The 26,439-nt window shown below is 44.2% G+C and overlaps 1 protein-coding gene across 9 annotated transcripts in view; it reads left to right on the top strand.

Moving 5' to 3' along the window:
• Positions 1-26,439, top strand: part of idua (alpha-L-iduronidase) — a 236,747-nt gene that overhangs the window by 32,142 nt on the left and 178,166 nt on the right. The window contains exons 1-4 of one of the 9 annotated variants that reach the window (XM_069926496.1): positions 7,893-7,947; positions 18,860-18,964; positions 22,185-22,522; positions 25,098-25,210. The exons of 2 other annotated variants lie outside the window; for them this stretch is intronic. In XM_069926496.1, coding sequence (XP_069782597.1) covers positions 25,152-25,210 — 59 coding nt within the window. In that variant the 5' untranslated portion in view covers positions 7,893-7,947; positions 18,860-18,964; positions 22,185-22,522; positions 25,098-25,151. Of the gene's footprint in view, positions 1-7,876; positions 7,948-8,054; positions 8,205-18,859; positions 18,965-22,184; positions 22,523-25,097; positions 25,211-26,439 lie in introns of those variants that run through there. 6 more of the 9 variants (XM_069926495.1, XM_069926498.1, XM_069926500.1 and 3 more) reach the window with 6 other exon arrangements.

The following is a 26,439-nucleotide window of genomic DNA, read 5'->3' as shown; positions in this document are numbered from 1 at the left end:
ATACTACCCGCAGTCCAACAGGTTGGTGGAGAGGTTCCACAGGCACCTGAAGACATCGCTTATGGCAAGGCTCTCTGGACCAGACTGGGTGGACGAGCTACTCTGGGTCTTCCTCTGGATTAGGATGGCACACAAGGAGGACCTGCAGGCTTCAGCAGTGGAGATGGTCTATGGCGCACTGCTTTCACTGCTGGGTGAGTTTTTTGGCCCAGACCCTGACACCATGGCCACCGGCAAAAACCAGCTGGCAGACCTATGCAGGCAACTGGCCTCCCTTGCTCCCCCACCCCCGGCACGTCACGGCACCCAGTTGTTTCATCTCCTCAAAGAGCTCGACTCGGCCCAATTTGTTTTTGTGAGGAGGGGACCACAAGGTGCACCGCTATTGTGACCATTCGAGGGGCCATACAAAGTCTTGCACCGGTCCGGCGGAACCTTCACTCTGGACGGCCTGAAGGCAGCCCATCTGGACTCATCACAGCCAGTACAGATGGCCGTGCCAAAGCAACAGGACGCTTAGCCAGTTCGGGTGGTGGTGGGGGGGTGGGGGGGGGGGGCGGGGTGTTTGGTGGCGCACATGCTCATGGTGAACCGGCCCCGCTTGTATTGCCAAGTGGAGGGGCAGCCATGGGGAAATCGTCAGCGGTTTCTCTCTGACTCCAGCATCCCTTCCAGCGCACACCCCGGGCAGTGATTATGACGTCACAATGCACCAGGTGACTGAGCTCATGGTGCTCTTAAAGGGGCATGCTGAATTTCAATTTAAAAAGTCATTAGCGACCCTCAACGTGGTGGCTGTGTTTCTTCCACTGCTCACACTGCCACAGCAGCATCATTTTACAAATGTGATGTCCATTAAACATTCTTGCAGCAGGAAATAAACTGACCTTGAATCTAGTAGTACACATTTTCAGACTGGGGCTGGGGGATACTTTAATTTGTTGTATGCTTTCCTGAGGCAGTAATAAATGTAGATAGAGTTGATGGAGGGCAGGTTGGTTTGATAAATGACTTGAGCTGCATTCACAGCTCCCAGCAATTTCTTGCAGTCTTGTGCAGAACAGTTACCATCGCATACTTTGATGCAAAACTGGACAGGATACTTTCTCTGGTGCATCAAAAAAAATTAACTAACATTGAGGATGAAGCAAATTTCTCACCTCCACCAAATTTAATGAGATTTCCTTGCAGCTATGTCTTCTCTTCCTTGCCTCTATCCAATTTTCCCAGGGATCAGTCTTTTCAAAGTTCACTCTTCACTCCCCATCCACTGTTCTACTCTGTTGGGCACTTCCCCCTGTAAATACAAGCAGACCCTCCAGCTGAGCCACAGCTTTACCTGCACATCATCCAACCTAATCTACTGCCTTTGGTCTACCAGGTGTGACCTCTTCTGTGTCAGCGAGATCAAAACTAGATTGGACCACTGCTTTGCTGAGCACCTAGGCTATGTCTGTAGGTCCAAGCTAGAACTCACAGTTGACAGCCATTTTAATTCCCCAATTCATTCCCACACGGGCTCTATTTATTTTTTATTTATTTAGATATACAAGCCATTTCTGACCATGAGTCTATGCTGCCCAAATGAACTACAACCCTGATACGTTTTGAAGGGTGGGAGGAAACCCACTGGGAGAAAGTTGAAAACTTCTTGCAGACCGCTCAGGATTTGAACCCCAGTCCTGATCGCTGGTGCTGTTAAGGCATTGTGCTAACCCAGTGGTTCTTAACCTTTTTCTTTCCATTCACATAACGCTTTAAGTAATCCCTATGCCATAAGTGCTCTGTGATTAGTAAGGGATTGCTTAAGGTGGTATGTGACTGGGAAGGGAAGGTTGAGAATCACTGCTCTAGACCCAATTGTTACTGAAATATTTTGCTTGAGAAAAGTTGTCATTGCCCCATTTCCTTTGGAGTTATCAAACCATGCACATAACAAAGTCAATTAGGCACGATTAAAACGGTGGCTTTCAAACTTTTCCTTTCCACCCACATACCACTTTAAGGAATCCCTTACTAATCATTGAGTACCTGTGGGATAGGGAATATTTAAATTGGTATGCGAGTAGAAAAAAAAGGTTGAGAACCACTGTGGTAACTGCTATGCTAATCGTGCTCGGCTTCATCCATTGCCAGGGTGAGGATGAAGTTGAGGAACAGAGACCAAATTCCAGCCTTAAAGTCACTGGTAAGAACATTGGTTTTTCCAATTTCAGGTCACCCTGCCTTGGTTGGTTCCACTGTTTACATTTCTTCTTTAGCTACTTCCATTCTTACTTTTCTTTCTAATTCTTTCCCCCTCCTAGTGGCTCCTCCCTCAACATCTTATTCCCCTATCACCCCTTAATCCCTTAGCAGCTTCTTTCCCCATCTTCCCCCGTCCCCAGTATACCTGATATCACCCATCCTACTTATAAAAGAGTCCTCGAACAGAAATGTTGACTGACCATTTGTATCTGTGGATGCTACCTGACCTGCTGAGTACCTCTAGATTCTCTTTGTTGAGGCAAATGGTATGTTGGCCTTTATTGCAAAAGAATTTGAGCACAAGGGTGGAGATTTGCTCAAATTATATTGGATCCTGGACAACTGGAATATTATGCATCTCTGGTCTCTTGTGCCTGGGAAGGTATATGTATAATAGAGAGAGCACCAAGTTTCACCTGGTTGATTCCTGGATGGAGCACCTGCCATATTAGGCAAAATTAAATTGACTGGAATTATATTCTCTAGAATTTGAAGAATGGGAAATTATCTAACTGAAAAATAGAAAATTCTTATGAATCTGACAGGATAGAGGTTTGTTAAAGTTGACCTGCGCTGTATCTCCTCAGGATAAAACAACAGCAGAACAAATGAGCTACACAAACAACCTTTATTGCATATTGCTAGCGGGACTGTGGAGCATAAAGGAGGAGTAGCTGTCGCTACTTATTTCTTTCTGCTATGCCCACTCAAGTAATACAGAATTTTGTTTTAAATACTGTTTTCAAGATTGACATCAGACTCTACGTGCCGTGGTCTTGGCACAGAGCACCTCCGATTGCTTCTCATTAGGTCTTTTACAATATCTCTTTATAGTTAACTAAGCAGGAGTGGTTGCATATCTTTGTACCCATACATACAGTTTCAGTTACACTATGTCTTGTTATCTTGATAATATGGTGTCTGGCTACTTTCCTTTGTCTGTTCATGCTAACAAACAAATGTCAATTTATTTTGTACAACAGAAGACCCCCTAGCTCCCTTACATTTTTCTGCCCCCACCCCCCCCACCTTCAGGCTGGGATCGTGTTTCTTGAGGTTAAATCATCCAACTCCAATGATCATAGTCTCAGATTTAATGAATGTTCACATAGGAAAAAAGTCTTTGGGACTTTCTGTGCAAAAAATTATGGTGACTCTAATTGCTGAGTATATTGAAGACCAAGATCAAATTATGTTAAAGGAATCAAGATGTATGGGTTTGCTCAGGAAAATGACACTAAGGTAGAAGATCAGCTATTATCTGAATGAATGGTCTGGCAAACACAAGGGGCTGAATAGTATCCTGCCTCTGAATGTTCTCTCTTTACATAGTTCAAAATGAAAAAGGATTGAAAATTCTGTTTATGAATTTGTGAATATTTTGGATGGATTTTGTCTTTATAGTGTTGTCTCCCAGATTTTAAGAAAAGTGTGAATATTTAAAAGTTAGTTTCGACGTGTTTTGTTTTATAAATGAGTATGTATAGCAGGGAAATGGCAAATATTTGCTTTTGATGGCTGTAATTAGTATTTTGTGCAGCTACTGCAGATCTAACATTTCAGTTATGACAAATTGCTATGTGACTTGGGTAAATATAAAATGTTTCTATTTCCAGGCAATACTGTTTGTATAAAACAAAATCTCTCTGATTGTATTTTTTTTCTCGTTTTATTCATGATCTTTTCAATGTTAATCATTTGTGTACTCAACTGTATGCATTATTGAGAGAGAAATCATGATGTTTTATTTAAACAAATATTGATGTTTTATTGAATATTACCTCTTATGAAACATCATGAATCACAGTTAATTTTCCACTAAAGCATTATTTTCAAAATTCAAGGAACCAGTCTACACTGTGCAGCCACAAGGTCATGAGGCAAGCCAACAAAAATAGAAATTGCTGCAAATGCAAAATGGTTGTGCTAAAAGATAGATATTTGGTAAAACTTGGTTGGCATGGACCACTCTCACAAATGAGTGAAGGTTTGTGGGGAAATGCAGATTTATATTACTACTTGTAAATAAATGGTTCCTTACATCAACAATGAATGTTAAGTTTTTATTTATGCCCTTTTGTTGCAGATGCTTTCCACACATGAACTAATTTGTTCTTGCAGTATCTATAATTGTTAGTAACCTTAAATACCTCAGATACTTGATCTTCTAGATCGATACAACCTTGGCTATATTAACTAATGAGGTAAGCCTCAATATACCAGTGACCCATTCAATTTCTCTACATGATCCCAAATACTTTTCCCTTGTAAGGCTCCTAAATTTTCCAGATCCCAAAGTTCTTCTGACCATCCTACTATCACCAAATGAGTTGCATTTCTCTTTTTTTCCTGACTCATTTAATAAATGAAAACCATTTCTTAAATATTTACTCCCATCAACATTACCATCCAGTTTTCCATCATCAGGAAAGATATACATTTATCAGATCCCCTAATTTTTCATTTTGTCTGTTTCCCATGTAGATCTCCTTAGGACATCATTAATCATATTTTGAAAATTGGGATACATACGCAGAAGCATTGCTTTGAGTTTCATACCTCCTAATCAATATATTTTGCTTTATTTTTACTAATTACTTGTTTGAAACCTTTAACAAATGCCCTCTGGAAATCTATATAAATAACATTAATAGTTGCCTTTGACCTGAAACTTAATCTGACCAGTCACATAATGATACATTTACAGGTGCAGGTAGATGGATTTTGAGTCATACAGGTGTTGAGCCTGCTGATTCCATGCCTACCATCAACCACACAAGCATAGTCATCCAACATTAATCTCATTTTATTCTCCCCTCATTCTGCTGAACTCCTCACCAATTCAATTACAAATTAACAATCTAAGAGCAATTTATCTTTGCCCACAGAAAACCAATCAATACGTCTTTGGAATATGAGGGGAAACCAGAGCTGCTTCTCTGGCAAGTGTCTACTTTTAAATCAATAAAAGGATCAAAACTGTCCACTCCATTTCCAATCTCACCAAGGCCCTTGATAATTTCAATAAGATGCTTTTATGCCTGTTCTCAAAACCTCTTGTAATAAAGGCTGTCATATTTTGAGGCTTCCTAATTCCTTGCTGCAGCTGCACATTAGCTTTCAGTCACAAATCCCTTTGAACATAAATATTACCTACTCTCTAGCTATTTAAAGCATACTCTGTATTTCTGACTTGAGGATCAAAGGTGGATAATTTCATATTTTCACATATTATATTCCATCCTCCATGCTCTTATCACTGAGTTAACCTGTCCATATTTTGTCTATTGAAGCATATTTACATCCTCACTGCTCACAATCCCACCTGGTTTGACGTGATTTTCACGATTCTCCCATGCGGTCTCAAGGCAAATGTGCAAACTCCACACAGTTGACACCAAAGGTCAGGATTTATATCAGGACACTGGAACTGAAAAAGAAACATTGCTTATCGCACCACTGTGCCGCCCTAACATATTTTTAAAAAAATCCACACAAACTGTTTTTGTCTTTCCTCCCAGTTTATTCTTGTATTCCATTCAGTATTCTTCATTAAAATTTAAGTCCTTCTCGACTGAGTTCTAAAAAGTTCCCAATCCTCAGGCCATCTTCTTTTTAACAACTCCATAAGCCTCTTCCCTGGATAATTGTCGGATTTTGGCTTTACCCTACCCTCAATTTGGTCTATGTGTTGTCTGAGTTCAGCGTGCTCGTTGAATGAAGTGATAGGAGAAGGTATTCGGTTTCACAATCAGTTTATTACATAGCACAAGAATAAAGCTTAACAGAGCTCTGGTTCAGTCATTAGTTCATAGGTCACCTGCTGAGTGAGCTATTTCCCAAGACTGACTCCTACTGTCTAGTCTCTTCTGTTTATATAGATCAACATTGTTACACTGAACAAGAGTTGGCTTTCTTTGATAGACTCCTTGCATAAGATTTATCTCAAGCTATTTTCTCCTCTGCAATTATATATGGTGTAGCCCTCCCATCTTAATCTCCCAGGCCAGAACATTCTGTTGCTTTAGTGTAACCTTGGGGATGAAAGTATTTTCTCTCTTTGTATTTGGAGTCAGCAAGTTCTACACATACTATACTCAGCCAACTTTTCTACATTCTGTGGCTGTTACTTAATTGCATTAATATTTCCCCTAAGCAGTATAATTGAAGTACATAGTAAATTGTTACATAGTAATGGATTAATGAATACATAATGAATAGTACATTGGCATATTTTCCATGATCACTTAACCCCTTGGTTCCAACATTATGTGTCAGAAATAAAACTTCTCACACATGAGTCTCTTTAAAACTGATGACACGACAAGCTTTATTTACAAGTCTGCAGAGTTGGACTCAACTGGCTTCTCACCAGTTAAGCCCCGATACATACAGTGCATTGATTTTTATACCCTTGTTGTTTGCCCTTCCCCTTCTTATTAATACTGTTTTAATTGGTTAGTATTGCAAAAGCATTCTAAGTACAACTGCATTTTTAATTATCACGTTCGTTACGTACGCTGCGAACTCTACATACACTAAATTCTGTTTCTCACCCTTCTTATCAATCTTTTGTCTCCTGCATGTCTCTCACTATGACCATGGAAAGATATGTTTAAAAAAACATATCCAGCTGAACCTTTTGTCCTTGGCTGCTAGTAAGCTCCCTGCCCGTTCTGGCTTCCCTTTTTATGATTAATCATCACATTTTAACTTAAGCCATTTTAACCTAAATTCTCTATATATAACAATCCACCCCTTTAAAATGTGTGTATGCAAAACCAGAGTCCATCAGGGCATGGTGGGCCTGAGTCACCCTTCCAACCGTTAAGAGGGAAAGGAGTGGTATTAGGAATCTGTATATAATGACCCATATTATTTCCTTCTTTTTCCACACAAGGGGTATATGGATGTTGAGTGGTATTTTCTGCCCAGCATTTCTCAGGAACTGAGGTATGGGAAATAAAATTACCCTCCTTTCTTCCCCAAATGTGGTCCTGAAACAGGACCCCTGTGTCTCTGCATTTCTTACATTTCACACCTGATAAAGACATAGGCAAACTAAGAAAAATCAAAGAACATAACAATAACATTGTATCGGGGCTTAACTGGTGAGAAGCCAGTTGAGTCCAACTCTGCAGACTTGTAAATAAAGCTTGTCGTGTCATCAGTTTTAAAGAGACTCATGTGTGAGAAGTTTTATTTCTGACATTATGTATTACTTGTTTAAATGCCATTTCTCGCCTGACTATGTTGCAATGCATTTTCTCAGTGAATCACAGCCAAATCTCCCCTTATACCTTCGTAGTTTCTTTTGTTTGGATTTGAAACCCCTAGTTTTGAATCGACTTGCACCACTTTCAAACTTGCTATGAAAATTCTATCAAACAATATTTACTTTTCCCAAAGTTATTGATAATTTTATTGCACAAAATCTGAAGTAGTGTTTTCTATAATAGATCTCGAAAGCTATGTGGTGTTGCGCTCTGAGGAGCTGAAGTAAATCACTGCCACCACACTGAAGGTCGTTAACAACTGTTTTTATTCAAATTCAGCACGCCCCTTAAAGGGCAGCATGAGCTCAGTCACCTGGTGCATTGTGACCTCATAATCGCTGCCCAGGGTGTGCGCTGGAAGGGATGCTGGAGTCAAGAAGAAACCTCTGACAACGTCGTCTCCTAATGGCTGCCCCGCCACATGGTAATACAAGCAGGGCCGATTCGCCATTAGGCTGTGCACAGCCACACAACACCCCCCCCCCCCCCCCCCCCCAGAACCGGCTGCATGTCCTGTTGCTTTGGCAGCCGTCCCCAGCGCTTGGGCATGGCTGCCTGGACCGGTTGAGATAAGTCTAGATGGGCGGCTTTCAAGCAGTCCACGGTAAACAATTCTTCCCTGCCCCCCACATCCAAAGTAAAAGTTCCGCCCGACCGCCGGAGAACCTTGTACGACCCCTGGTAAGGCCGCTGCAATGGTGCTCTCTGTGGTCCCCTTCTGACAAAGATGAATTGCGCCACATCGAGTTCTTTGGCTGATGAGACGGTTAGATGGTGTGACGGGGGCGGTGTGGTCAGGTTGCCCAGGTGTTTATGGAGGTCGGCGAGGTCCTCACCTTCACTGTGCGTGGCCTCTGCTTGTGGGCCAAAGAATTTCCCCTGGCAGGGAGAGTGGTGCGCCATAGACCATTTCAGCTGACAAGGCTTGCTGGTCCTCCTTGGGCACTGTTCTGATTCCGAGGAGGACCCAGAGCAACTCGTCCACCCAGTCGGGTCCGGAAAGCCTGGCCATCAGGGCAGACTTTAAGTGGCGATGGAACCTCTCTACCAACCCGTTAGACTGTGGGTGGTAGGTAGGCCAAGGTGTGGTGCACTGTTACCCCTAAAAGCTTCGCCAGGTGTGACCATAGGGCGGAGGTAAATTGAGTGCCGCTGGCACGCCGAACCGAGTGATCCATTGGCTGACCAGGGCTCTAGCGCACGTCTCTGCTGATGCTTCACGGACCGGGATGGCTTCCGGCCACCTGGTAGCTCTGTTCACTATGGTGAATAGGTACTGCAACTCCCTGGACACTGGCAAGGGGCCACGACGTCTACGTGGATATGTTGGAACCTTCGGGGTGCTGGGTCGAAATGTTGGATGGGCCTGCGTGTGCCTGTGGACTTTGGAGTTGGATAGTGACAGGTAAAATAGATGGGGGAGAGCCAGTGGATATGGTGTACCTGGACTTCCAAAAGGCCTTCAATAAGGTCCCGCATAAACGACTGGCTTCCAAAATCAAGGCTCATGGGATTGGGGGCAAAGTATTGATGTGGATTGAGAACTGGCTGGCAGGTAGAAGACAGAGAGTTGGGATAAATGGCTCGTTTTCTGAGTGGCAGGCAGTGACTAGTGGGGTACCACAGGGATCTGTACTGGGACCCCAGCTGTTCACAATTTACGTTAATGATCTGGATGAGGGGATTGGATGTAATATAGACAATAGACAATAGGAGCTGGAGTAGGCCATTTGGCCCGTCGGGCCAGCACCGCCATTTTAGATCATGGCTGATCATTACCATCAGTACCCCTTTCCAGCCTTATCCCCATAACCCTTAACTCCGTTACCCACAAGAGTCTTATCTAATAGATAAAACTAATATTATCTAATATCAGATAAGACTAATATTATCTAATATTAGATAAGACTAATATTATCTAATATTAGATAATATTATCTAATAATCTCCAAATTTGCAGATGACACTAAGCTAGGAGGGGTTGTGTGCACGGAAGAGGGGGTCAGGAAACACCAGTGCAATTTGGATAAATTGAGGGACTGGGCAGATACATAGCAAATGTACTACAACGTGGATAAATGTGAGGTTATCCACTTTGGTAATACAAACCGGAGGGCAGATTACTATTTGAATGGCAATAGATTAAGAGATGGGGAAGTGCAGAGAGACCTAGGGGTACTTGTACATCATTCTCTGAAGGCGAGCATGTAGGTACAGCAGGCGGTTAAAAAGGCAAATGGTATGTTGGCCTTCATATCAAGAGAGTTTGAGTATAGGAACAAGGATACCTTACTGCAGCTGTACAGGGCCTTGGTGAGACCACACCTGGAGTATTGTGTGCAGTTTTGGTCACCTTATCTAAGGAAGGATGTTCTTGCAATGGAGCGAGTGCAGAGGCGATTCACCAGGCTGATACCTGGAATGGCAGGAATGACTTATGAGGAAAGATTGCGCAAATTGGGATTGTACTCACTAGAGTTTAGAAGATTGAAAGGGGATCTCATAAAGACATATAAAATTCTGGCAGGACTGGACAGAATGGAAGCAGATGGGATGTTTCCAATGATGGGAAAATCCAGAACCCGGGGCCATGGTTTGAGGATAATAGGCAAACCATTTAGGACCGAGATGAGGAGGAATTTCTATACCCAGAGGGTGGTGAATCTGTGGAATTCATTGCCACAGCGGGCAGTGGAGGCAGGTTCATTAAATATATTTAAGAGGGAATTAGATATATTTCTTCATTATATGGGTATTAAAGGTTACGGAGAGAAGGCAGAGACGGGGTACTGAACTTTAAGATCAGCCATGATCTCGTTGAATGGCAGAGCAGGCTCGAAGGGTCGAATGACCTACTCCTGCTCCTATCTTCTTCTTCTATGGAGGTCTGGCATCGGATGCAGTTGCGGGCTAGTGCTATGACCTCCTTCTTGAAGCCGTGCCAGACAAATCGCTGAGCCACTATGCGGATGGTAGTCTTTACTGAGGGGTGGGCGAGATCATGGATGGAACTGACGACCCTAGCCCTCCAGCCCTGTGGAACTACCGGGTGTGTTGAGCAGGTGGACGTATCACAAAGCAGCGGCTGGGTGGAATCGGGGAGGCGGATATCCTCAAGCTGAAGCCCTGATACTACGGTGCGGAGAGCCTGGATTTTGGCATCGCTCTGTTGGGCCTGTGCGAGCTGTGCGTAGTTGAGACTGGGAGCTAGCATGCTGATGGCCGGGCGGGAGAGCGCATCAGTGACTACGTCTTCTTTACCCGCCCTGTGCCGGATGTCCGTTGTGAATTCCGAGACGTAGGACAAGTGGCACTGTTGCCTGACTGATCACGGGTGCTTGGCTATTGATAGTACTTGGGTGAGGTCTTGTAGTCGGTAAAGATGGTAAAAGTCCTGCCCTCTACGAAATATCAAAAATGACAGATGGCCGGGTACAGTGCCAGGAGCTCCTGTTCGAACACACTGTATTTGAGTTCGGGAGGCCGCAACTGCCTGCTGAAAAAGGCTAGCAGGCGCCATTGTCCGTCCAGCCACTGCTCGAGCACCGTGGTGGAAGCATCGAACGATAGCGCTGTGTGTGCTTCCGGGCACAGGTGCACTAACAAAGTCGCCTCAACGAGTGCCCGCTTCATTGCTGCAAAAGTCTCGTCTGCCTCCCCCGACCAGGCCAAGGTCTTCTCCTTCGTCGCTCTCAGCGCAAACGGAGGGAACATGATGCGGGCGGCGTTGGGGACAAATCGATGGTAAAAGTTCACTATCCCCACAAATTCCTGTAGACCTTTGTGGGAGGGGGGCTTGGGGAAACATTGAATGGCTGCCACCTCTCTGGTGCCAGAGAGCTGCCCCAGATGCTGTGATGGTGTGCTCCAGGAACTGCAAAGTTTGTTTCCCGAACTGGCATTTGACCTTGTTGACCGTGAGGCCGAATTTTGCCAGCTAGGCGAACAGGGTACGGAGATGGGCCTTGTGCTCTTCGAGTGCGGCTAGCTACCAGGATGTCGTCAAGGTAGATAAAGACAAAGTCCAATTCACTATCCACTGCTTACATGAGGCTCTGTAATGTCTGGGTGGCATTCTTCAGGCCGAACGGCATGCAGAGAAAGTCGAACAGGCCGAAGGGGGTTATAATGGTGTTCTTTTCAATGTCATTGGGTGGACTGGGATGTGGTGGCATTCGTGCACCAGATCAATCTTTGAAAAGAATCGGGTGCTGTGGAAGTTGGCCGCGAAGTCTTGGCTATGGGGGTCTGGGTACCTGTCTGGAGTCGTGGTGTTGTTCAGCTGTCTGTTGTGTCCGCAGGGCCTCCAAACTCCCGATGACTTTGGGACCACGTGTAGCAGTGCCAACCAAGAGTTGTTTGATCGCCGAACAATGCCCAACTCCTGGAGTCTGGAGAATTCCTCCTTGGCTTGGTTCAGTTTCTCCGGCGCAGCCATCTACCCCTGATGTGGATCGGGGGGCCTTGTGTGGAAATATGATGGAATACTCCATGTTGGGGAGTTGATGTCGAAGCGAGGCTCCAGGATGGCAGGGAACTCACTGAGGATCCCAACGAATTCGTCTTCGGCGCAGCGACCATGGCGATCTCCGACCTGGCATCGTCTGCCGTGCCCAGGCGCACCGAGCGGAAGGTGCGGATGTTGAGCAGCCTCCTACCCCTCACGTCCACCAGCAGGCCATGAGCCCTTAGGAAGTCAGCCCCCAACAGCGCCATGCTCACCGAGGCCAGGACAAATCTCCAAGTGAACTTTTCTTCCCTGATTTGTATCTGTGCCCTACGAGCGCTAAAGGTTTTGATTGTAGAGCCATTGGCAGCCTTCAGGGTTGGACTGGGGATTCAAGTCCGTGTTTCCAGCGCTGTGGGGGGAAGGACGCTCAGCTCAGCCCCTGCGTCGACTAGGAACTGGCGGCCTGTGGCTCTGTCTTGGATGTAGAGGAGGCTGTTCACGTGGCCAACCGTTAAAGCCATCAACGGCGGTTGGCCTGTCCGATTCCCTGGTGATCGCAGGCCTGGCGGCACTTGCGGGCTTTAGCCCCCTCATGCTGATGTTAGAAGCACCACGATGACTGGGGTTCTTCGGCCTTGCCCTTGGGAGAATCTTGCTGACAACAGGATGCCGGCTTGGAGACCTGGCTGAGTGCTGGCTCGTTCTCCTGCTTAGCTCGCCAGAGGGCATCCGCCCGGGTTGCTGCCTTGTTTTCGTTCTCTTTTTTCTTTCTTTGGCTTGGCTTCACGGACGAAGATTTATGGAGGGGGTAAATGTCCACGTCAGCTGCAGGCTCGTTTATGGCTGACAAGTCCGATGCGGGACAGGCAGACACGGTTGCAGGGGAAAATTGGTTGGTTGGGTGTTGGGTTTTTCCTCCTTTGTCTTTTGTCAGTGAGGTGGGCTCTGCGGTCTTCTTCAAAGGAGGTTGCTGCCCGCCGAACTGTGAGGCGCCAAGATGTACGGTTTGAGGCGATATCAGCCCACTGGCGGTGGTCAATGTGGCAGGCACCAAGAGATTTCTTTAAGCAGTCCTTGTACCTCTTTGGTGCACCTCTGTCTCGGTGGCCAGTGGAGAGCTCGCCATATAACACGATCTTGGGAAGGCGATGGTCCTCCATTCTGGAGACATGACCTACCCAGCGCAGTTGGATCTTCAGCAGCATGGATTTGACGCTTGCAGACTCTGCCAGCTCGAGTACTCTGATGTTGGTGATTAAGTCATTCCAATGAATGTTGAGGATGGAGCGGAGACAATGCTGGTGGAAGCTTCTAGGAGCCGTAGGTGATGCCGGTAGAGGACCCATGATTCGGAGCCGAACAGGAGTGTGGGTATGACAACGGCTCTGTATACGCTTATCTTTGTGAGGTTTTTCAGTTGGTTGTTTTTCCAGACTCTTTTGTGTAGTCTTCCAAAGGCGCTATTTGCCTTGGCGAGTCGCCGAACATCCTCTGGCATGTGTTCTAGAAAGATCTGTCTGAAGAGGAAGCACAGCTCATGATCCTTTGCCAGGGTCAGCATCTCATCCATGAGAGCTGAGGGGCTGCAGTCCCCCATCCTATCTAGATATAAGAGTCTGGATACATGCTGCTGGGGTGAGAGGCCAAGCTTCCCCAGGAGCAGATTCTTGAGGGCTGTGTACTTTTCGGTCAATGGATGATATCATCCACCCTCGCTACTGTGTCCTGATCGAGGGCAACCATGACATGGTAAAACTTGGTGGTATTAGCCGTGATGTTGCGGAGGTGGAATTGCGCCTGCACTTGGCCGAACCACGTCCGTGGGCGATGTGGCCAGAAAGGGGGATCTTTGAGGGCTATCGTGTTAACCTCTGCTGTGTCCATCGTTGGTTGGGCCCAGAAGGTCGTCTGGGCCTGTCGGGGTCACCAATGTGGCACTCTGAGGAGCTGAAGTAAATCACTGCCACCACACCGATGGTCGTTAATTACTATTTTTATTCAAATTCAGCGCGCTCCTTTAAGAGCAGCATGAGCTCAGTCACCTGATGCATTGTGACGTCTTAATCGCTGCTCAGGGCGCGCGCTGGAAGGGATGCTGGAGTCAAGAAGAAACCCCTGATGATGCCATCACCTAATGGCTGCCCCGCCACATGGCGATACAAGCGGGGCCGGTTTGCCATTAGGCTGTAAGTCGCCACAGTGGTATATATTCCATATGGATGGAGTGATACCACAAAAACAAATAAAAATATTTGCTAATCAAAAACCATGGACGAACAGAGGTTCACCCATCTGTTCAAAGAGGTTTCGCCTTCAGATCTGGAGACTGGGAGACTTATGGCTCAGCCAGGCCAACCTAAGGAGGGGAATCTCTCAGGCTAAACATACATACAAATAAAAGATCGAAGAGCATTTAATTTCCTCGGACCCCTGACAAATGTGGCATAGCATACAGATCAATACAGACTATAAACGACCTCGTCCTGTCCCCCTTTCCAGCTGTGTCTCTCTCTCTGAGGAGCTTAATTATTTCTATGCTCGCTTTGATTGAGAGAACAAGGAGGTCACCTTCAAAGTGGATCTTCCACCTGATGAAGTGCATCTCTCACTTTCCACCTCTGTTTAGGCCACCCTGAATAGGGTGAATGTATGGAAGGCAGCTGTTTCAGATGGTATACCTGGGTGTATGCTTAGAGTCTTGGTAGAACAGTTGGCTGGGGTCTTCATGGATATTTTCAATCTGTCCCTGGCCCAAGCATTTGTTCCCATGAGCTTCAAGATTGCCACCATTGTGCCAGTGTCAAAGTGTCCCACCACCACCACAAGTCTGAATGAATTCCATCCAGTTGCACTCATCCCCATCTTTGCAAAGTGCTTTGAGAGACTGGTTTTTATCACATTTGAATTTCTATTTGCCCATCACCCTGGACTCTCATCAATTTGCCTATTGTATCAACAGGTTGACTGAGGATGCTATTTCTACAGCATTTCACTCTGCCTTGACTCACTTGCACAGCTCCAACTCTTATCTCAGAATACTGTTCCTTGACTTTAGTTCGGCATTCAATACCTGCCCTAAATTCTTATCAATGTATTATGATCTTACATTTGAACAAAATGAATCATGCCTAATTATAACATAATTGAGCTTTATGTACAGCACAGTGTGAGTCCTTCAGCTCCTGTTGTTGTTGTGCTGACCTATATGCACCTTTATAAAGGACCATGGGAAAGTGCTAGCAATAAATAGCAATAGTGGACAATTTTTAAACAGGATGGGAAAGTTGATAGTGCTACCATCTTTCCCACGCTATATAAAATAAGCACTATGGCGTACAATTTAAACGGTTTGGGAAAGTTGATAGCGCTATCATGTACAATTTATAAGTACTGTGGGGGAAAAAGCGATGACAGGTCTACCCTCCCAGAATTCCATGTGGCAGAGAAAGGGCTGTATGTCCGGCTACATGCATGGAAGATTCTATTGCTATTTATTTCCCCTCTCCAGCTCCCTCTGCGACTTTACACCTTCATTTTAATCTTTTCTTCCTTCATGGTCCTGCACTCACACAGGGTCATTTCAATCCCACAATGCAATTACCCTTTTCACACTTGCCTGATTGCAATTCCAACATCTGCAGATGCCGAGGCTGCCAATCCCCAGCGTGAGATTCCGTCACCTGATGCTGGCATTGAGCTGATTTTGCTTTCACACTCAACATTTTAAAGGCCGATTGGCAGTTAATTCCTGGGATTACTTGCAAGTGTGAAAGAGGCTTATGTTAGTGAAGAATCAAAGGCAGAAGCAGTTTAGTTATACCTAAGAAAATGTAGAGCATTTACTCCTTTTGAGTAAAAAATATAAGCTATGTATATTGGTGGGAAACAATAGAAGACCACATTTTCAATCAAATGACAAAAATGATGTACAGTAATAACATGAATTTTAAGGATTACTTCAGTTATCCTGGTATAGGAATGGTATAAAGGAAAATGTGTATAATAGTATGTTCATGGCCAATATGTTTATAGCCATGCAGGGAAAAAACAATGCTGAATCTAGTAGAGAATAGTAAAACCCTAACCTGTAATTTTAGCATAGCATAAGATGACTACACACTTAAAGAGTGTTGACAAACAAACATTAAAATTGTCAAAGAGAAATATGTTATCAAATAATAAAAGGTGATAGGTGCCTAGGAAGGATAGATTAGAGGGCACATCCACGGAGGCTATTTGGGTGGAACTGAGGAGTAGGAAAGGAGAGGTTACACTTGTAGGGGTGTATTATAGACCACCCGGAGGGGACCGAGACCTAGAGGAGCAAATCTGTAGGGAGATAGTAGATATTTGTGATAAGCACAGGGTTGTAATTATGGGAGATTTTAATTTCCACATATAGATTGGGAAACACATTCTGTGAAAGGAATGGATGGGTTAGAGTTTGTGAAATGTGTGTAAGATAGTTTTTTACAACAATATGTAGAGGTGCCGACCAGAGAAGGAGCAGTGTTAGATCTACTGTTGGCAAATGGGATGGGTCAAGTGACGGAGGTTAGTGTTGGCGAGCACTTCGGGTCCAGTGATCATAATGCCATCAGCTTCAATGTCATTATGGAAAGAGAGAAATCAGGGCCAAGGATTGAGGTTTTTGATTGGGGAAAAGCTAGATTTGAGGAGATGCGAAAGGACTTGCAGGGTGTGCATTGGGATAATTTGTTTTATGGGCAGGATGTAGTAGAGAGATGGAAGTCTTTTAAAGATCAGATTTTGAGAGTGCAAAAGCTTTATGTTCCTGTTAGGTTAAAAGGAGGGGCAAAAGGTTTGAGAGAGCCGTGGTTTTCAAGGAATATTGGAAACTTGGTTCGAAGAAAAAGGGAGGCGTACATTAGATATAAGAAGCATGGAGTTAAGGAGATGTTTGAAAGATACATTGAATGTAAGAGGAATCTTAAGAGAGGAATTAGGAAAGCTAAAAGAAGGTACGAGAAAACTATGGCAAGCAGGGTGAAAACTAATCCACAAGAGTTCTACAAATATGTTAATGGTAAGAGGAAAGCTAGAGACAAAATTGGTCCCTTAGAAAATCAGAGTGGAAAACTGTGTGTGGAACCTAGAGAAATGGGGGAGATATTAAACAGTTTCTTTTCTTCGGTATTCACTAAGGAGAAGGATATTGGGAGATGTGGGATAAAAAAAAGCAAATTGGGTAAATATGGGGAATATAGAGATTACAAAAGGTGTAGTTTTAAGGCTTTTGAAGAATATAAAGGTGGATAAGTCTCCGGGACCAGACGGGATCTTCCCCAGGACATTGAGAGAAGTGAAGGAGGAAATAGTAGAGGCTCTGGCGGTAATTTTTCAAATGTCATTAGATATGGGGATAGTGCCGGAGGATTGGCGCATTGCGCATGTGGTTCCGTTATTTAAAAAGGGTTCAAGGAGGAAGCCTGGCAAATATCGGCCTGTAAGTTTGACGTCTGTGGTAGGTAAATTAATGGAGAAAATTCTTAGAGATAGTACTTATAAACATCTGGATAGACAGGGTCTGATCAGGAGCACTCAACATGGATTTGTGGGAGGAAGGTCATGTTTGACCAATCTGATTGAATTTTTTGAAGAGGTGACTAGGAATGTGGATGAGGGTAGCGCAGTGGATGTTGTCTATATGGACTTCAATAAGGCCTTCGATAAGGTACCACATGGAAGGTTAGTTAGGAAGGTGCAGTCTTTAGGTATAAATTTTAAGATAGTCAAATGGATTGAACATTGGCTGAAAGGGAGAGGCCAGAGAGTGGTAGTGGATAATTGTCTGTCAGGTTGGAGGCCGGTGACCAGTGGTGTGCCTCAAGGATCTGTATTGGGCCCATTGTTGTTCGTTATATACATTAATGATCTAGATGATGGGGTGGTGAATTGGATTAGTAAATATGCAGACGATACTAAGATAGGTGGAATAGTGGATAATGAAGAAGGTTTTCAAGAATTGCAGAGGGATTTGGGCTGCTTAGAAAAGTGGGCTGAAAAATGGCAGATGGAATTTAATGCTGATAAGTGTGAGGTGCTTCATTTTGGTAAGAAGAATCAGAATAGGACATATGTGGTAAATGGGAGAGCATTGAGGAATACAGAAGAGCAGAAAGATTTAGGAGTAACGGTACATCGTTCCCTGAAGGTAGAAACTCACGTGAATAGGGTGGTGAAGAAGGCTTTTAGTATGCTGGCCTTTATCAATCATTGCATGGAATATAGGAGTTGGGAGGTGATGTTGAGATTGTATAAGACGTTGGTGCGGCCTAATTTGGAGTTCTGTGTGCAGTTCTGGTCGCCTAATTATAGGAAGGATATAAACAGAGTGGAGAGAGTGCAGAGAAGGTTTACCAGAATGTTGCCTGGGTTTAAGCATCTGGAGTATGGGGAGAGATTGGACAGATTCGGTCTTTATTCTTTGGAGCGTAGAAGGTTGAGAGGGGATTTGATAGAAGTATTTAAGATTATGAAAGGGATAGACAGAATGGATGTGGATAGACTATTTCCGTTAAGAGGAGGAAAGTTTAAAACAAGAGGACATGAGTTAAGAATTAAGGGGCAGAGGTTTAGAGGTAACATGAGGGGGAACTTCTTTACTCAGAGAGTGGTAGCTGTGTGGAATGATCTTCCGGGAGAAATAGTGGCGGCGGAGTCAATTGTATTATTTAAGAAAAGGTTGGACAGGTATATGGATGAGAAGAAGATGGAGGGTTATGGGCATTGTGAAGGGAGGTGGGATTAGAAAGGGGTGTTTGGTTCGGTGCGGACTAGAAGGGCCTAATGGCCTGTTTCCGTGCTGTAATTGTTATGTTATTGTTATATTAAATAATTGATATGAGAGCAATTTTTCACACAGTGTCGTCCACATCTGGAACAACCTGTCAGAGGAAATTGTGAAAGCGGGAAGTGGTCAGAAATAGGACTAGTCCAGAATGCCATCTTGGACAAGTTGGGATTAAGGGTCTGTTCTATTCTGTGTGACTCTGTGATTGATTAGAGAGATTTTTTTTAAGAGTCTCATGAAAGAACAACGGGAGAGTAAATTTTAAATTTAGATATACAGCACAATAACAGGCCATTTCAGCCCACAAGTCCATGCCACCCAATTTACACCCAATAAACCTACAACCCCCGGTAAGTTTTGAACAGTGGGAGGAAACCGGAGCCCCCAAGATAATCCACACTGACACGGAGAGAATGTAAAAGCTCCTTACGTATAGCGTGGGATTCGAACCCTGGTCCCAGTTGCTGGCGCTTGTAAAGGTGTTGCGCTAACCTTGGAGGAAAATTGCACTCAGCTGTAGGAATAATTGCTACACCAACCATGCCATCCTATTGTTTGCAGAGGGCTTGCAAAATCATTGCGAACCCATAGCACCCCACATACCGCATCTTCCAGCTACCCCTATCAGGAAAGAGATATAGAAATTTCAGAGTCAGAACCTCCAGGTTGAGAAACAGCTTCTTCCCACAGACAGTGAGACTGCTGAATGACTGATGAACTGCTCATACAAACCCCTGAGACTCCACTATTTATTTAACAATTTTATTTATTTTTATAGGTGTACATATGTAAGGTATGTGTATCATTTGTATGTGTGTTGTGACTGTACGTGTCTACATGTTTTTGCACCAAGGACTGGAGAATGTTGTTTTATCGCATTGTACAATTGGATGATAACAAACTTGAACTTGAAATCCCAAGAGCTTGATCAAGTGTATCCTGGAGTATTGTGGGAAGCTAAGGAAGAAATTACAGGAGCCTTGGTAGATATTTGATTCGTCATTAAGCTTTGGTGAGGTAGCAGAAGATTAGACAATGGGTAATATTGCACTTTTATTTCAAAAAGCCTGAAAGGACAAGCCAGGGAACTGCAGGCAGATTAGCTAACTATCAGTAATAGATAAGTTGCCGGAGGGTTTTCTGAGGGATAGGATGTATGTGCATTTGGAAAGGGTTGGACTGATTAGAGAAAGCATAGCTTTGTGTGTGAGAAATCATGTCTCACAAATGTTAGAGTTCTTTTTTGAAGAGGTGACCATGATGATTGATGAGGACAGGGTGGTAGATGTTGTTTACATAGACTCTTGCAAGGCCTTTGACAAGCTCTTGCATGGAAGACTGATCCAGAAGATCAGATTACTTGGGATCTAGGGGAAGTTCACTTATTGGGGACAGAATTGGTTTGATGGTAGGAATCAGAGAGTGGTCGCGAAGTGTGGATAATCACATTGGATGTCGTGACCAATGGTAGTCTGCAGAGATCAGTGTTTGACACTTATAAATACGACTTGGATAACATTGTGGTTGGTATGGTTAGTAAGTTTGCGAATCACACAGAATTGATGGCATAGTGGGCAATGAAGAAAGTTATCTAAAATTAGAGGTAAACAAGATAAGATGGATCTTATCTAAGATTATGATCTAAGTAAATGGGGAAAATGGGAATTTGACTTGGAGAAGTATGAAAAATTGAACTAAGACAGTGATAGAACCCTGAGAGTGTCGTAGAACAAAGAGTCCTATGGATACAGGTAAACAAGAGAGACTACAAATATTGGAAAACGAGGATCACACAAATGCTGAAGGAACTCAGTGGGTCAGGTAGCAATCAAAAAAGGCAAAAGGTAGTCAGTATTTTGGGTCGAAACCATTTGCTAGGAATAGCAAGAATCAGGCAGAGGACTGAATAAAAGGGTGAGGAACCCAGGTTGGGTGATGGGCGAATACAGGTGCGAGGGAGGAAAAATGAAAAATAAGAAACTAGGAAGTGGTAAGAGGCAGAGGACTGAGGAAGATACTCTCTGATAGGAGGAAGGAAAAGAAGGGGGATGGGAGGGAAGCAAGGTATGGGCAAGAAGAGTGATGGAGAGGACAAAAAGAAGGGCTGGGTCTAGAGAGATTGGAGAAAGCTCATGTGTGAAGTGTGAGAAAACAAAGGGGAAGGTTATCAGAAATTGGATAAGTCAGTCTGGTTGGAGACTATCAAGATGGAATTTCAGGTGCTGTTCCTCCAATTTGCGAGTGACCTCAACCTGGCAGCAGAGTAGGGCGTGAACAGACATGTTGGAATGGGAAGGGGAAGTGGAATTTTAAAAGTTCCTGACTACTGGAGATCCTAGATGTTGCAATTTCCTCCCAATCTGTATTTGGTCTCCCCCATGATGCAGTAAACGGCCCCTGCAGATTTTCAGATCAGGTGCTGCCTCACTTGGACAGACTGTTTGCGACACTGATGGAGGATGTGTATGTGTAGCAACACAATAAATATACATTATGAATTAAATTCCATGCATCTAATGCCTTGAAATTCATCATAGCTAATAGCATCAAACATAATAAATGTAGCTGATGCTGTGTTGATTGCTTGTCAAATTTCTAGACTAAATCGACTTGGTCAGATGATATCTGTAAGGATATGAATAAAAAATGAAATCAACTTAAAGTACTAAGAAATGCTCAGTAGGGTCAGTCAAGGGGAACAAAGTTAACATTTCAGGCCATTGATCTTTCATCAGACACAGTAGTTAACTGTCTTCAGTTCAGTTGACACGAATTGTTAACTCTTTTTTTCTCTGCACAAATAAATCCCAACCTGTTGAATATTTTCATCATTCTTTTTGTATGTGAAGGGTTATGTCTGGTTATGGTCAGTGGAAATAAGATACCATCCAAGCCTGAACAGAAGTGTAGAAGGAATAGCAAGGATCGTGGCTGATGAAAGAAAAACAGGAAGGAAACGGGTGTAGGTTTTTCAGAATCAGCAGAGAGGTTTTCCGGTGAAGTTGTAGGAGGTTTGTAGGTTAATTGGGTGTATTAGGGGCAGCACGGGCTCCATAAAACGATATTGAGTCATTATACCTGGTAGGGTGTAGAGATGAGAAAACCAATGGTAAATGGCAGTTAACAAAAGTGATCTAAATGAATTGAATTTGGGTGCTCTTTATCACCTCTTTTTATCACCTATCGGCCACTATACCCTGCAGGTAGGAAACCTGGGAGGTTGGCCCCACCTGCCTGCTGTCAATCACCGGCCCATATTAAAGACTCGAGTCGGCCCCTTCGGGGACAGTCAGACACATGGAGCTAGGGGCTACAGAGACCGGATGTGCAAATTTAAACTAATTAAAGCCTGTAGAACAGCCTTTTTGTTGATTGTGCTTGTTTGTTTGCACTCCAGCGCGCCACAATTTAATCAGCTTAAAATTAAAAGGACTATGGAGAAGTTCCTCACCAGCAAGAGGCTGGATATCGACCCTCAGAACTCGGATACTCCAGCATACTTCAAGATCTGGAGGCATGCGATTGAGGCGATTATCCACATGTAAGCTGAGGTCATCAATACAAACCAGAAGAAACTCATGGTACTATGCACTAAGCTGGGCCCCTGCACTTTCCAGGCAATCTGAGACTGCACGGAGTTCGAAGCAGCCATGGCCACCCTACAAGGCATGTACCGGCCCCCGACGAACATACTCTATGCCTCGTACCTGCTCAGCATCAGGGTACAACAGCCAGGTGAGATGGCAGACGCTTACCTGGGGGAACTGTGAGAGCTAGCAAGCCCGTGCCCAGGTACCAATCGGATCCCTCTCAAACACCATTTCTCCTTTCCTAGGAAATTGGCAACTGACGTCTCCCTGCCAGTGTGGCTGATGTCTCCAGGACCAGTACTCCTCTGTAAGCAGATCCACAAATCCGACCCCTTGGTCAAGCGGATGCACCTCCTCCATGCGAACCCAAATAATGCCTAAGTGAGGTACCCCCATGGACATGAGGACACCATCTTGACCAGGAATCAGGCACCAGCAGGGGCTCAGCTCCCCATACAGGCACCACTGGCCCATCCAGGATTCCCCTGGGGCTGACACCCTCTCTCTGCTTCTCCACAGGCCACCACCCCCCACAGACCCACCCTGCACCTACACCCCTGAACTGGTAGACAACCCCACTCTGTCAGACACCAACCCGCCCACACTGCCGGCCACCCCGGAACCAGCTGATTTTCAGGCAGCCCTGCCCCCACTGACCATTGACCAGAAGCCTATTCTGAAATGGTCCCAGAGACAAAGACGACTGCTGGACCGCCTGAACTTGTAAATATGCCTTTTGATTACTTGATACCAAGAGCACCGCCCCCCCCCCACTCTCCCAGGTGAATGTGGTGATACAACTACTACACAGACTGCACTCCTACCAGCCTACTGCAGGGGGCAACCACTACCTGCGGGTAAGAAACCTGGGAGGATGCCCGCACCTGCCTGCTGTCAATCACCGGCCTGTATAAAGATGTGAGCCAGCCCCATTGGAAATAGTCAGGCATGTGGAGCCAGGGTCTACAGAGATGTGGTGTGCAAGTTTAAGCTGATTAAAGCCTGTAGTACAGTCTTCTTGTTTCTGCTTGTTTGTTCGCACTGCAGCACGCCACAACAATTTAATTTTGATAAACTTGATTTTTTTTTAAAACATCAGCACATATTGAGGTGAATGAAGGAAAGAATTGTTGCATGTACCATCCTTTTTATTGATACAGAATATTTTTTTTCCATAATTTATTTGTATGAAGTAAATTGAGAACAACTGTTGTGGATGTTACAGTTGGTTTTCTTTAAGTAGAACATTTTCATGGTGACTTGTGGAGTTTTACATGACTCAGACTACTAATAACCAGCCAGCTACTTTAATATGGCTAAGAATGAGAGAATGTCTGTAAAATGGGGTGGATTCAGCTTGGGTGCAAATTTCCTTTAAAAAGAGTGAGTTATTGTATCAGATCTGGTGATGGCTTAATACATCACCAATTGAAGAAGAAATTGTCAATGGTGAAGTTTGTGTACAAACATATAAAGGCAGTGAGGTAAAATTCACTGTGATGGCAGTCACAAATATACAAAATAAAGGGAGGAAATGGCTTCTCTATCTTATCACAGTCATGTCACACTCAAATTGACTCCCACATACTCTTCTGTCAACAGCCATGTTGTCTCTTAAATGTTTAAAATCTGTGGGTAAAATAAATGGAAATTCTTAACTAACACGCTAAAAGATTAAAAACAAGTTCAGGTGCACATCAGGTATTCACCATTTTCCACCTATATTTTACACATACCATTGGCAGCCATAAAAAGGAATCTGGCCAACTTCCTTTTAAACTTTAACAGCAAAATTACATTTCTCAATTGAGCTGGTAACTTATTCAAACTGCAGATAACTCATGCTTTAAAAAAAGCATCAAACACCAATTCTGTTTCCATGTTTCAAATGGAATGATATGAATTGCAACTGGTCAAGAAACCAACCACCACTTTCTGAGGGCAATTAAGAGTTGCTTAATAAATATTATCAAAATTGACAAAATAATTTCAGAAAAGTCAAACTTCTCTTCTACTCCACAACAAGACCTACCACATTGTCTATAAGAACATAGTACAGGTACACAATCCTTTATCCGCAATCCTTGGGGGGACAGTGTCTTCCGAATTTTGGATTTTTCCAGATTTCAGAAAGCCAGATTTAAGTCCACCCAAATTGAGCTGCCGTCTCTCCCCCCTCCCCCCCTTGGCCGCCCGACTTGCGCTGAGGTCTCCCCCCCCCCCTCGCCCGCCCCACTCGCACTGCGATCTCCTCCCCCCTCGCCTGCCCGACTCGCGCTGCCAGTCTCTCTCCCCCCCCCCACCCGCCCGACTTGCACTGCTGGTCTCCCCCCCCCCTTGCCTGCCCGACTCGCTGCCAGTCTTCCCCCCTCGCCCGCCCGACATGCGCTGCCGGTCTCTTCCCCCTCGCCCACCCGACTTGCACTGCCGTCACTCTCCCTACTTGTCGCATTTTGGAGCTTTCCAGATTTTAGATGTCTGGATAAAGGATTGTGTACCTGTACAATCCTGAGTTTAAATTCTTGTTAAATGACACTAAAACCTGAAGTTTTTTTTTCCGGTATAAGATCACTATATTTTCTATCAACTGGAAGGAATAAGGAATAATTATTATATTCATGAGTTGCCCTTTAACTGAACAACACTTACAAATGAAGAATAACCAAGCTGTTGTACAAAGTTGCAAATTATTATTTTTAATTTGTTTGCTTTATATTTAGGTACTGTGCTGTCAGCAGAACATCTTGGTACTGGACATGCAACTTCAGAGATAAATGCCAACTATTCCAGGTTGCTTTACCATCAGTAAACCCTGCACCAAGCACAGTGTGAGGTTGGCCACAATAATATCAACATGTTTTAATTATAACTTCGAGATGCTGATATATTTCACTACATTAATTAGATTGGTTGTATCTTTTCCTTCTCCAGAGTGGCATAAATCTTAAAGTCACTCAATATCTATGTATAGAACCCTCAACATTTCTATCCAAATTCATACAATGGACTGTAGAGATCAGCCCTACCAACATCAATCACTGAAGGACTCAATTAGTAACTAGCCTCCACGTCAACCTCTTTCATTAAAAGGCAACCCTTCTCAATTCAGGACCTGCCCTACTCTTGCACAGAGGTGCTATTTATATATAGCTGACATGCAAGTGATTTTATATTTGAAAGTCCAAGTCTACCATATTTTCAACCAAATTTATGGCATGGCAACTTTTTGAGAAGCGTGTTGTCACCTTGGTATGAAGGTTAAAGCATTTTTCCAGGATTGTAGAACATATTGACTATAGCTCTGCCTTCAACACAATAGTCCCGAACAAGCTCATCCCCAAACTCTTATGATCATGACCTTTGAACCCTCTTCCCTTCTCCAATTGGATCCATAGATTTCCATCCATAGGCTGCATTCAGTGAGGATTAGTGAAAACACCTTCTCCACAATCATTCTCAACACCGGAGTTCTGCAAGGCAGGGTTCTCAGCCCCTGACTACACTTCCATAACTGCTTTGTCAAATACTGATCTAACTCCACCTATAAATTCTTAGATGACACAACTGACACACACACACACACACACACACACAGGATCTCTAACATAAACTGTTCAGAGTATAGAAGGGTGATAAAGGGACTAATGCCAGGACAACAATTGCTCCCTCGGGTAAAACACAGGATTCTGTTGACACCATGGTTATTGAAAAAATACACAAATGCTAGAGAAACTCAGCAGGTTCCCCCACATTTTGAAGAAGGGCTCAGGCCCGAAACATTGGTGATGTATCTTTACCTTTGCTACACAAAGGCACTGTTTGACCTGCTGAATTTCTCCAGCGTTTGTGTGTTTTCAATTGCTCCCTCAATGTCAGCAAGACCAAAGACCTGATATACACTTCCAGAAGAGGGATTGAGCTCACTTCCCAGTCCACATCAACAGTGATGAGATGGAGATAGTTGGCAATTTTTAAGTTATTGTGAGTAAACATCTCGAGTGTCTTGTCCTGATCCACCCACTTGGATACAAAGGCCAGAAAGGCAAACCAGCACCTTAACTT

This window comes from Narcine bancroftii, chromosome 3 (assembly GCF_036971445.1).
Source record: "Narcine bancroftii isolate sNarBan1 chromosome 3, sNarBan1.hap1, whole genome shotgun sequence".
NCBI classification, from domain to species: Eukaryota; Metazoa; Chordata; class Chondrichthyes; order Torpediniformes; family Narcinidae; genus Narcine; species Narcine bancroftii.
Note: the sequence above shows the minus strand (reverse complement) of the source record. Positions and strands in the feature narration are given on the sequence as shown.